We start from the raw sequence: 13,370 nt of genomic DNA, 5'->3' as shown, positions 1-13,370 counted from the left end.
ATACTCATATATACCTATATACAACATGCAACATATACAAATATATTTAAAAAATATATATAGCATACATAAAATATGCTATATATATATTTATCTGAAGAAATTAATGCCAAGTTTCTGTACCTCATTTTCATGTTTTTACGTTAGACAGGTCAGAAATTTCAGTTACAAGGATTTGAAGTAAAAATCCTATAACCAAGACAGTGCACAATTAAACACATCAGAATGGATTAGGAGAAGCAGCAGATCTAGGCTGGAAACTGCAAAAGCCACTCCCCCCACAACCACTGACCTGGGGCCACTGAGCGTGGCTGTGTCTCTCACCGCCTGGGCTGTTTCTGATGCAAAATCCAGGGCGCCTGCCACTGGCTTGGTTACAGTGCCAACAAGTCCTTTTCCAAGGCCAGATATGAAACCACTGACACCCCCTTCTGTTTTCACACCTTCCACTGTTGAAGTTATAACACTGGTCAATCCACCAATGATACCTAGTGAAAAAGACAAGGGATGTTGTAACCTGACAAGGACAAAAGCAAAAGCATTTAAAGCCAAACCCCTTGATTCCATGCACCTGGAATAACTTAAGGGCATTCTATTAATCTCTGTGCCAGAGAAGCCACAGACAGGCCAACTTATAGACAGGGAATCCTGCAGATTTGCCCATGAAGTCCAGAGTCAGAGGGTATATGTTACATGTTAGTCAGAAGTAAAGTGTGTTCCAGTTTAAAAAGAATCAAAGAAAAGCTGAGAGGTTAACAGTGGCCAAGTTTTCAATTCCAGAACTTGGGCAGCCTATGGACAATCAGGAGAGGATACAGACAGAGGATTTAATCAATAGGACACTAGAAAAGAGGGCCTTTGGGGAAAGTTTGAAAATGATGGCATCCTATGAAATACAAAGCAGAGGCTGGGCGCAGTGTCTCATGCCTGCAATCCCAGCACTTTGGGAGGCTGAGGTGGGCGAATCACGAGGTCAAGAGATCGAGACCATTCTGGCCAACATGGTGAAAACTCATCTCTACTAAAAATACAAAAATTAGCTGGGCACGGTGGCACGCACCTATAGTCCCAGCTACTTGGGAGGCTGAGGCAGGAGAATCGCTTGAACCTGGGAGGAGGGGGTTGCAGTGAGCTGAGATGGTGCCACTGCATGCCAGCCTGGGCAACAGAGTGAGACTCTGTCTCAAAAAAAAAAAAAAAAAGAGAGAAATATTAGTATCCATGCAGGATTGGTTCAGGATCCCCTGCAGATACCAAAATCCTAGGATGCTCAAGTCCCTTACATAATGTGCTGTAGGTGTTTGCATATAACCTACACACATTGTCCTGTATACTTTAAATCACCTCTAGATTATTTATGGTAGCAAATGCCCACATATCACTTCATTTGTGTGAAATTAACAGAGTATTTGAAACATGTAGCAAATTCAAATTTTGCTTTCTGGCACTCTGTGAAATCTTTTTTTCCCAAATATTTTCCATTCACAGTTGGCTGATTCTGTGGATATGGAGAGCCGACTGTATACATTTGCAGTTTTCAAAGAACACTATGTGGGTGACTGGCCAACCCCACTGGATGCTTGGACTAAGGTAAAAGCTACTAGATGCTCTGAAGAAATTCGTTATAGGTGGTTATAGTAAGTGATAAAACCTTCATGGAGAGCATCCCAAAAAGCTGTGAAAGCTGGCTGGGACCCTCAATCGAGTCAGTTCAAAAGACCAATCCAGGTCAAAAACCCATTCCAAAATTTTGCAAGTTGACAGCAATGGCTAAAAAGGCCAGCCTTAGAAGAGGCCAGAAGCTGGCAGAGGCTGAAGAGGTCACAGTCACTGAAAGGAAGAGGCAGCTCGGTCTGGGGAACATCTCCAGGACCTATGCCAGGGACACTCACAGGATGTTTACCCTCTGACAGTGGGGTGTGAGGAAGCTCTCAGGACTCTTCAGCTCTAGTGAGACAAATTGGTAAAGGAAACTCCTTGGGCGAGAATGTATTAACAATTCCCAATGTTTCTTTTGGATTCTGGGTCCATTTGCTCCAGTGAGGTAATAACCCTTTCCCAACTTTTTTTTTTTTTAAGAAACAGGGTCTCAGGCTGGGCGCAGTGGCTCACGCCTGTAATCCCAGCACTTTGGGAGCCCAAGGCAGGCGGATCATGAGGTCAGGAGATTGAGACCATCCTGGCTAACACGGTGAAACCCTGTCCCTACTACAAAACCAAAAAATTAGCCAGGCATGGTGGCATGTGCCTGTAGTCCCAGCTACTTGGGAGGCTGAGGCAGGAGAATCACTTGAACCCAGGAGGCGGAGGCTGCAGTGAGCCGAGATCGTGCCACTCTAGCCTGGGAGACAGAGCGAGACTTCATCTCAAAAGAAAAAAAAAAGAAAAAAAGAAAGAAACAGGGTCTTAGTCTATCACTCAGGCTGGAGTGCAGTGGCATGATCACAGCTTGCTGTAGCCTTAAACTCCTGGGCTCAAGTGATCCTCCCTCTAGGCCTTCCAAAGTACTGGGATTACTGTCCTGGGGCACCGCACCCAGCCCTTTCACAAACTTTTAAACAAAGTTCTTGGCAGAGCACACACAGAATAGGAATTCAAAATAAAATAAAAATAAAAATAAACAGAATAGGAATTCAGACTGGGACCCGAGATACAGAACACGACTGAACCTGGGTCCAGTAGGGCCTGCAGAGAGAACTGAGCACAATTCCCAGTTCTTAAATCAGGGGGATTGAGTGGATTCTGGTTCTTGTCATCTTCTAAAGATCTCTTCATCCTAAAGGAAGACTCTCACTCTAGGATACTGCCTTCATATAACCCAGAGCTCAACGGATCCTCTTTGGATGAAGCCATTGGCTCCTGGGGAGGCTGTACATATTCTAGGAATGATTCTTGATGGGAGGTGATTTTGCAACTTTGAACAGATCATGCATTTTTTCAGCACATTTGTGTGTTCATCTAGAAAGTAAGGACAGCCATGCTCTCTCCACATCGCAAGGATGCTGGCCAGATAAAGGCCACCATACATAACAAAGCATTTTATATTCATTTTAAAAGTCTTCTAAGAGTCTAATGTACTGTCATTACCATTACTAGAAAGAATGATTGAACCTTTAACCCCAAATGATTGCTTAACACTCAACTTTTAAAATCCATAAACAAATTACTTTCAGTCAAATTTCACTTCTGGCCTGATGTCTCCTTAGACAGCTTCCTTTACGGTTGGGCAGCCTTAGGAAAAGCAAAGGCATTTTGATCCAAACCTCGCCATTAGGAAAGCTGATAAACAAAAACTCTATTCTAAACATTGTGTCCTAAGCACAATTAGAAATATAACCTTGTACTGTCTATATTCCTTCCTCTTCTTCCAAATGCAGATAATTAAGACTGATTGGTCTTGATGTGACTCTGATAGCTTTGGATGGTTCCTAAGGATATGGTACAAAGAGTTTAATTTACTAAGCCTTACTATGCGTGAGCTACATGCCAGGTGTCATGTGAGGTATGCAAGGATAAAGGTGAATGCAAAATGGTCTTTCTCCCCTCCTCACATTCTCAATTTATCAGAGAACTCAATGTACAAAGCTGGTGACATACACAATCCAGACTGCCCTGGTGCTCTGTCATTAACTCTAACTGGGACAATGCAGCTAGGAAAATGTATTTGAGTTGGGACTTACAGATTATGAGTAGGATTTTGGTAGACAAGGAAATGAGGCAGAGGAGGGAGAGCGGAAGGACCATGTGTGAACAAGGACTTGGAGGCACACCTAGGAAGCAGTAAATAGCTCTATGTGGCCAAAGCGCAGCATGGCTGAGGGACGGTGGTTGGAAAAATTGGCTGGATTTATAGTTCCAAGGGCCTTGAATGCTGTACTAAGAAGTTGTTAAGAAAAACGCAACAAAAGGCAAGTGACTCAGAATTAAAGCATTAAAAATCAGAATTCAAAGTCAAAGACCAAATACATTCATGCCATCACCAACATCTCTTAGGCAGATAAATGTATACTTTCAGTAAATGTATATTAATGCAAACTGAAAAACACCTGGGCCACAAACCTGGCCACCAATTCCCCATTTCAATTTCTTTGGAAGGAATGATCAGTAAGGAGAAGGCAGAGGTTACAATTCTAAGAAGAAAAGCGGCAGTTACAATTCTAAGAACAGGTCTGGTTGATTACACCTTATGATACTTTAGGAACAGAAGCCAGAGAACGAATACGAATTGCAATGTGTGCAACATTCAGAAAACGCATGAGGAGTTCTCACAGGCTGTCATATTTCAACTGCAAGGAGGATAAAGCAAGAGAGCTTGGAAGGCTATCAGGTACACCAATACAGGATTTCCTCTGTTGTGAGGTTTTTTTTTTTTTTTTTTTTTGAGTCTAGCTCTGTTGCTCAAGCTGGAGTGTAGTGGTGTGATCTAGGCTCACTGCAACCTCCGCCTCCCAGCTTCAAGCGATTCTCCTGCCTCAGCCTCCCAAGTAGCTGGGATTACAGGCATCTGCCACCATGCCCAGCTAATTTTTGTATTTTTAGTAGAGACAGGATTTCACCGTGTTGGCCAGGCTGGTCTCAAGCTCCTGACCTCGTGATCCACCTGCCTTGGCTTCCCAAAGTGCTGGGATTACAAGCGTGAGCTACTGCGCCCAGCCCAGCTTTCTTTTTTACAGTTGCAATCAGATTGGTACAAAGGCACCTCTGAGGACCTGCAGCAGCAGAGTCTGATTCACCCGTAACTTACCATGAGCCAGGCCGTGGATGCCAGCTACGAGGTGTTCACCACTTGTGGCTGCGTGGTACCTGATGTACTCCCGCTCTGACTGATGCCGATTGTCCATCGTCTTCCCTAAGCCGTCTGATAATGTCCCGGCAAACTAGAATGAGTTAAAAACAGGAGAAGAGTTTTAAAGTCTCAGCACTATTTTTACTATTTTAATTAAATAAACTTAAACACATTTAGATATGCGGGGCACGGTGGTTCACGCCTGTAATCTCAGCACTTTGGGAGGCCAAGGCGGGTGGATCACAAGGCCAGGAGTTCAAGATTAGCCTGGCCAACACAGTGAAACTGGTTTCTACAAAAATACTAAATAAATAAAGATAGATAGATAGATAGATAAGCCCATGCTGGAGTGCAGTGGTATGATCTCATCTCATTGCAACCTCTGCCTCCCAGGCTTAAGTGATTCTCCTGCCTCAGCTTCCCGAGTAGCTGAGATTACAGGTGCGTACCTCCACATCTGGCTAATTTTTACATTTTTAGTAGAAATGAGGTTTCACCATGTTGGCCAGGCTGGTCTCAAACTCCTGACCTCAAGTGATCTGCCCACCTCAGCCTCCCAAAGTGCTGGGATTATAGGTGTGAGCCACTGTGCCTGGCCAATAATATAAATATAAATAAATTTAAGTATTTTAAATGCAGTTACCTATACGGTCTGCCCCAGGTAAGTGGTTCTCAAAAGCACTGGACACATACAAATTGTATGATGCACGCAATGGGGGACACTAGCTGTTGCAAAGAAACTACTAAAAATCTCTAATGATTTCACTTTCCAGAATACCATTCCAAATTTACTGAAAAATTAAAGGTATAATAAAATGGCTTTGGGGAGGAGAATGAGCTTCGGGACTGTATCATGGTAAGAACATAAGCTCTTTGCTCTAAGAATCAGCAGAATTCAAAATAGGAAATGTGTCAGATTGTTGCTTTAGGGTTTGGTATCAAATATTTGGAGACATCAAACTCCCTCCAGTAATACCCTCTTTCATTCATTCAACAATTACTGAGTACCTATATGAGGTGCCAAGCTCCATTTGTCAAAAGCCAAAAATGAAGTAGATGGAAAGATTAACAGGTTGGGTCGCCTTTCATAGGAGGTGGCAGACTTGAACTCATGATTTCAAATGCAAACCCATCCTCCCCCACAATTCAGAGATTTTATTTATCCTGACATACTTTAACCAGAAAAGCTGTCTCATCCATCAAAGCTGGGATAAAAAGGACATAAAACTCTGTTTTGTCACAAGACAATCTGAAAAGGTTTAAAGTGACAGTGAATAAACCACAGAGTACTTATCCTCATCATTCAGGCATAAAAAAAGAAGGATATCAAATATATAATTAACCTTCTCAGGAAGGATCTACCAAAACAAGTGGTTTAAGTGCCAATGACCCAGGACTAACCTCTTAGAAAACTCACAGGAATGTTCCTTAGATATAAAGCTCAGGGGAAAGCCTCAAGGCAAGCTGCCTGCCTGGAAGCCAGGAACTGGGTGGCCATCTGGGGGCCAATTTCATTCTCCTTTGGTAAGGGGGTTGGGGTGCGTGTTACACAGATCAGATCTGCCCTGGAAACCGTCAGTCATGAGGATTCTTGACACAAGTGACACGTGAGTTCTGGGCACAGAAGAGGGACTAGTGAACAGAGCAGCAATTCCACATAAAGTGATGGTTCCTGGAAGAAGCTATGGGAAGGCTCATGCCTTTTACTCAGTCCAAATATTTTACAACCTAGAGCAGTGATTCCTGACCTTGCTGGAGATAAAACCCCTATCATTATTTGTTCACTTTCTGCTTTGCCTTCCACATTACTCCCTGTCTAATGAGAAAATTAAAGTTAATGAAAATTAATTTCATAGCTTCCTTTAGGAAAACTGGAAACAGCAAGGGATGCTGCAAAGCTAGCACCATGAATCACTAAGGAGTGGCTTCAGTCAAAGACCCCACCTGTGAGTCACCACAGGACAGGACAGAAGGGCCACAAGCTGGGGCATCTGACCAAACCAGGCTGCAGTCCTCTCTCAACCATTCTGGTAACTACATGACCCTGAGCGAGGTGACCTACTGCTGAGCCTCCTTCTGCATATGGAAAATAGTGAGTACCTATTTTGCCATGTGGCTGGAAGCATTCTGGACAATGGCTCCAGGGCCTGGTATCTAGTTAACATTCTTACTGTTCTTATTACTCTGCTACTAGTCCAAGGAGGAACATGCTGTACTGTTTGAAGGAAGCCTCTTGAAGATTTAGAATTATGGTCATTTGCACTACAGTTTAATATAATAAAATCCTCTCTTTCTAGCAGATAAACACCAGCCTCCTAAGTAAGTTTTTGGAGTGGTACCACCTACAAAATTAGAGTGCTGGACTCTACAGTCTCCAAAATCCTTTCCAGCTCTGGCAGTATGTGATCTATGACCCAAGGTAGAATGTCTTTATCAAGTACTTCCTCTGGGCCCAGGACAGATTTAGGTACTGCTGAAGATACAAACAAGAACAGCTTTGAACCCTGCTCTCAAGGACTGACCATCTCATTGAGAAGGTAAGAATCATATACATGAAACAGTCAGCAGGAACCCAGGACACAAACTGCAGAGAGAGGAAATGTGACCTTTGTTCTGGAAAGAATCAAAGAGTCCCTGCTCTGTTTTAGAATTTCATAGGTTGCCAGTGTTCTTCAGGTTCTGGACAAAAATGTGTCTCTCTGGTGCCCCAGAAGCAGTGAGAACCACGATTATGTGAGGTGTGCCCGTGTCCTGTGTCTCCAGGGGATATATCTCCACCTGAAGAGACCCAGGAGCACTGCAGTCAATTGAGGGTCTTAATCAGGTCTTTCCTGTTTCTCTCAAGCTCTTACATTCTTTGAGAAGAGATACTTCCTTGGAAGAGAGACTCAGTAAAGCGCTTTTTACCTATTGCTGGCAGCTAACTAGGAGCAAGTTAAAAATCCCATAATACTTTCCCCCTCCAAGAGAATATGGGAGAATCATCTAGGCAGAATGCTCAATATCACTCTCTCTTCTTCTACTCCCATCAGTTAAACGAGTTTAATATCCGAAGTTGATGAGTGAGCCTATGCCAAAAGCCTAATTTCAACTAGGTCTGCTGTGGCAGCCTCAGCTCCCTGGCACCAACTGGGTCCTGGGTGTTCTCTGTAAAGAGACACTGTATTGACCCAAGGAGGATGGGATGAGATGACCTAAGAGATCACTCTTCCCTGTAATGCTGGATTCTTCCATAAGGTGAAGACCTTTGCCATGGAAAGGTACCTACACCTATCTGAACTTACTGTAGGACTTGCGTCTGAATTCCTGTTTCTCTGTCCATAAAAAATGGCTTGTGCAAGCCAACCGGATTTGTCCTTTGTCACTTGTTAACAGTCAACCATTACAAAAGTCTTCATCTCTAGAAATACAGCTTTGAGAACCCAGAAAACTTGAGTAGATGTTGAAATCTGTGATCCAACCAAACCTGTACTGATGAGAAGTTAATCAGATTTTGCCGGGAAAGATGTTTTACAGGAACTAAACCAAAGCCAGCTAGATGATGGATACGGTGGTAAAGGCAGGACCCTGGGCCAGTTCACTGTACTCTGAGTACTGAATCCAGACTACCATAAAGCATGTGGGCTCCTTTTACTGTGGGAGCATTTAGTTAGGTATCCTTAATTCCACCTCTTTCCCCAACTCAGTGGGAAGGTTAAGTCCTGCCCAGCTGTTATTTCTCCCTTAAAGACAGCAGAAAACACGTGGGCTATGGGGGCAGGGAATTCCAGTGGCGCTCATCCTGGGTGCCCTCTGGCCTTGGTCTTCTCTGAAGCTTAGAAGCAGTATTTTACCCAGGTCCTTGACTTTGAAGATGGTCATCAAAACAGGGCAGAGATACCCAAAAGAGCTACACCATCACGTAGGGAGTGCCTGGCCCAGGCCATCCTTCATGATACCATCTTCTCACTGTATTATGACAAGTGAAGCTTGGAGGTAGAGGTTTAGATTATTTAGACAAAGGAGAAATGAGTTCCAATGTGAGCAAGTGCAAATCCACTACACATCCAGTCAACCAAGCAATCCAACATGTGCAGAAGATCTACCGTGTGCCAGGCTAGAGACAGAGAATCAGAAATCAGAAGTGGTTTCTGCCTCTTGCCTTCAAGACCTCAGTACGGAAGTATGGATGTGGCATAACAGAAGGATTATCACACCTGAGTTTGAATTCTTACTGCTACCCAACAGCTATGAGATCACAGACAAGTAATCTTTGCGGGCCTCTGTTTTCCTCCTTTTCAAAATGGGATATAAATATTGCCGACAAGGACGTTGTAAGGATTAGGTAATACGTGTAAGGCATGTAACACCGAGTTTGAAACACACAAGACATGCAACAAAAACAGTAGTATGTTATCTAAACTTCAACTTCTTCATATGCAAAAATGGGAATATGCAGATTCTGCAGGGTTGTCTTGAAGATTCAGGGAGGGTGTGCGTGGAAAACATTTGGCATGGCATTTCCCCCCAGCAAAGCAGAAGCTATCTGCAGCAGGCATAACAGCACCAGGGTGTGCTAGGCTGCTAAACTGGGAAAACGACTAGCAACTGGAAGGTAATTTGCAGACAATTTGTAATTGTCTTTGGTCATAATACCTCAACACCAGAAGGAGCATCTGCAGAGACTTAAATCTGCCTACCTCATTTTGTAGCAATTTCCAGTCCACCAAATACTTAAGGCTTCAAGTGCATGTTGTTCCAGCTAAAATGAAAGTTTCCAAGAAACAAAATGTTCTTCAGAAAATCTGCTATTACACTCACAAAGACAATGATTTTCCCCTTCCTTCCACTTCAACACACACCACACTTGTGAATTCTGGCCACGGTCCAAGGTCATTAACTTCTATACAGCAATATTTTCATCAAGGGGGTAAAAATCTCAGAAGTAGTTCAAGATGCCAGTTCTACTGAATAGCTAACACACACTCTGTCAACACCCCCCTTCCCAAAATAATCCCATTGTCTATACAAATGGAGACACTGCAAATTAGCCTGGGTTTGGGGCCTGGCTCTGAACGGTTGATTTCATAAAACTGAAATTTAAGTAGACGCTGGAATGGGGCAAGGGGAAAAATTCACACAGTTTCCCTCTGTTCTGTCCTATCAGTTTTCCTGACCCTTTTATGATCTTTAGCAAGCATGGGGTGCCAAAGGTATTTGGCCAGTGTAACAGGAGCTGGGGCTTGAATTTCTCTCCCTTCTCTTGGGTTCTTCTTTCACAGTTATTTACCTAATGGAAATTTCCTCTTTAATATCTCTGCCTCACTGAGTAATTGCTGGTGGCAGTATCTTCCTTGTCACCAGGGAAGATGGTAACCAAATACAACAGGAAAAGAGAGAGAAGTGACAGGACTCTGTAGTGTGATGGAGAAGTTTTACATCCTTCCAAGTACAGATGCTTCTTGACTTAGGATGGGATTACGTCGGGTAAGCCCATTTTTAAGTTGAAAATGCTGTAAGTAAAAATGGAATTCATACACCTAGCATATTTGAACATGCCCAGAGCACTTATACTAGCTGACAGCTGGGTGAAGTCACCTGGCAGCAGGGCCCACTGTAGAGTATGTGTTCCCTCTTCCTGCTCGCGTGGCCGACTAGGAGCTGCAGTGGCTGCTGCTTCCCAGCACTGTGAGGTAATCAGATCACAGGTCACCAGCTCAAGAAGATCAAAACTCAAAATGTGAAGTACAGTTTCTACTGAATGCATATAGCTCTGGCACCATTGTAAAGTCAAAAAAACTTGTAAGTTAAACCACCGTAAGTCAGAGACTGTACAAGGTTGTACAGCTGTGAACCTCAGCTGCCAGCACATTTCTCATTCTAATCAGCACCGTCTACAATAAGCTATGTTTAAACCCATAAATTTGGAAAACCCAACTATATATTGTGTCTGTAAGTAAGGCTGCCATGAACTTTGCTACTTTGTGGGGGCTGCCATGATATAGTCAAACAGTCAGGGGCAAAAGAGTTAATCTTACCCTGACAGTTACCAAATACGCATTCTGGTGGAAGAGGATTAACTTCTCTGAACCTCAGTTTATCCATCTGCTAAAATCACATTCTTTCTACTTTAAGGAATTGCTTTTTTTTTTTCTGACAGAGTCTCACTCTGTTATGGTGTGCAGTGGCGTGATCACAGCTCACTGCAACCTCCGCCTCCCAGGTTCAAGCAATGCTCCTGCCTCAGCCTCCCGTAGCTGGGATTACAGGCATGCGCCACCACACCTGACTAAGTTTTGCATTTTTAGTAGAGACAGGGTCTCACCATGTTGGCCAGGCTGGTCTTGAACTCCTGGCTTCAGGTGATCTGCCTGCCTCAGCCTCCCAAAGTACTGGGATTATAGGCGTGAGCCATCAAGCTTGGTCTGTAAAGGACTGTTTTGGAGTTAAGAGTATAATTAATGCAAAATGCTTGGTATAGCATTTGGCCATAATTTTTTACAAGTTTCTTAGAAGTAGTTTGCGACCTTCAACTTCAGAGTCATTTTTAACTCTGCTGGTGTACTACTAGGAAAACCACCTTTGAGTCATGTAAGACCTAAATCACTTCAAAACGAGTCTTCACCACTGACTTCTGTTTGATAGTGCTAAAATATTCACAGTTAAAAACTATTCTGAGTGTGAGTTTTGCCCTGATGATGAAGAACCCTTTTGTTATAACACGTAAACAGAGAAGAGTTAAAGGAAAATGTGACCTGAAAATCAGTGAATGTCTATTATTAATAAAAGGCAAACCAAACAGCTAGTCCTCACTCAGCCAAATCATGAAGGAGTGGGGAGACTGGGAAGAGACATTAAAAAAAAAAAGGCACGGAACAAGTTGAGGTTTGGCAAGAAGGAACCATTTCTGGATTCCAGATTTCTATCCACTAGAAGTAGAGCGCGTTTGTCTGTTTTCAGTTCCACTTGGTTATAGATTACATATAGCCCTTAAGCCAAAGTGAAAAGAGGGGAGGAATCCAGAAAGGGGTCCCTGAATAAAAATAATAAAGGCATTTTAAAGTTGGGACTGACATCCCATTCCAGTAACATGCCTAAGCCAATGACCTTGCTTTTTTTTTTTTTTGTTTTTTGGTCTCTGGAGATCTAAAAGCCCTCCTACTTTAAGATGTGCACCATGTTGCTATTTCACAGATAAACACTTATCAGGCAACAGACACTCCCTTTGCAGTTAAGAAACAAAGTTATCTAAAGCCACCCAGAATTATCTCAACACACAAGGTTGAAACACATGCAAGGCAGTCAGACCTCAGGACTGTCCTGCTGTCTTAACTAACCCAAGACACATGCCTGCTGAACTGGCGAGTTTCTCTTGCTATTCTGCAACTCTGACCCAGTTATGAACTCAGATGCTGTTTCAGATTAATCTGGAAGCTCAGAGTGGTTTAAAGCATTCCCATAATAGGATTTTGCTTTTTCCTTAAAAAGGATTGGTGGAGTATGTCTTAAGGTAAAAAGCACAGAAATAAGCAGGATGTACACAGGTAGAATCAAGACAACTGATCATCAACATGAAGTCAGGTCTCAGTCAAATCCTACTTTCCCTATGATTTTTCTACACTGATTATAAAGAATTATGAAGGAAGGATGAATCCTGAAGCCCAGTTGTGGACAGAATTGTGTCACGCCTTTCAGGTCTTACTCAGCTAGGATCCACTGTGGGCCTTCTTGACAGAAGGGGTCTTGCATGTCTCATCCTAAACTATCACCTCACGCCCATTCTAGAACAAAGGAAAGCATAAACATGTCAATTATAATCTCAAAATACAGAACTTCAGAGATGAAACTGAACATTACTCAACAGAAAAGAAGTTCAAGATTATCTCCTTCCTAGTCACAAGAACTCCATTCTTGCAAAGTACTTTGTATTTCAAATGAATAGCTATATTCACTTTAGTACCAACGGCTTAGAAGAAAGGAGGTTGGTGATGTCAGAGACAATAATCACAGATGCTGGGCACCAGTATAAACTGAGCTTCTTGTGGCAAGAGTAAAATAGGTTCCAAGGGTTTGGAATAAGTTTTTTGAGGTTTTTAGAAAGAAATCTGTTCCCAACTATTTCTTTAAATAAATTAAGTTTTAGATGAGTGTGCAGCAGAGGAGGTAGGGGCAAACTTCCAACTACTGAAGACCACAGTGTAACTTCTGGAATCATGATCATTAGCCAACGATGTTCATCATGTGCCAGCCACTCTTTGGGGCCTCGCCTCAATGAAATATTTAACTAGCTTAATCCTCACAACAATCCTGTGAGGTAGTATTATTATGCTCAATTTACAGATAAAGCTGGAAAGACCATGAGCATTTCCAACAAAAGTCTGATAAGTATCTATGTGTGATACTGGGTAACTTAGAGAGGGAACCCAACCACGACTTTTGCTACCGTCTTCGTAGAAAAATTCCTTCCTAAATGCCAGCGAATTTTATACAGAGACATCAGGCATATCTCTTTTCTCTCCCAAGTAGCAGAACTGACAAAGGAAGGCAGCTGACAAAAGTATATTAAAAGATCTCTGAAAAATTACACGCAAATATCTGGACAAGA

The 13,370-nt window shown here is 42.8% G+C and overlaps 1 protein-coding gene across 7 annotated transcripts in view; it reads right to left on the bottom strand.

Moving 5' to 3' along the window:
* VPS13D (vacuolar protein sorting 13 homolog D) overlaps nt 1-13,370 on the bottom strand; it is a 286,887-nt gene that overhangs the window by 58,436 nt on the left and 215,081 nt on the right. For 6 of the 7 annotated variants that reach the window (XM_021669824.2, XM_021669823.2, XM_021669826.2 and 3 more), the window contains 2 exons: nt 4,745-4,877; nt 293-488 (listed from right to left, as the gene is read on the bottom strand). In XM_021669824.2, the coding sequence (XP_021525499.2) occupies nt 293-488; nt 4,745-4,877 (329 nt within the window). The remainder of the gene's footprint in view (nt 1-292; nt 489-4,744; nt 4,878-13,370) is intronic. The other variant, XM_064363284.1, reaches the window with a different exon arrangement.

The sequence above is a fragment of the Aotus nancymaae genome, unplaced genomic scaffold, assembly GCF_030222135.1.
Source record: "Aotus nancymaae isolate 86718 unplaced genomic scaffold, 86718_ANA_hifiasm-v0.15.2.pri h1tg000053l, whole genome shotgun sequence".
Classification (NCBI taxonomy): domain Eukaryota; kingdom Metazoa; phylum Chordata; class Mammalia; order Primates; family Aotidae; genus Aotus; species Aotus nancymaae.
Note: the sequence above shows the minus strand (reverse complement) of the source record. Positions and strands in the feature narration are given on the sequence as shown.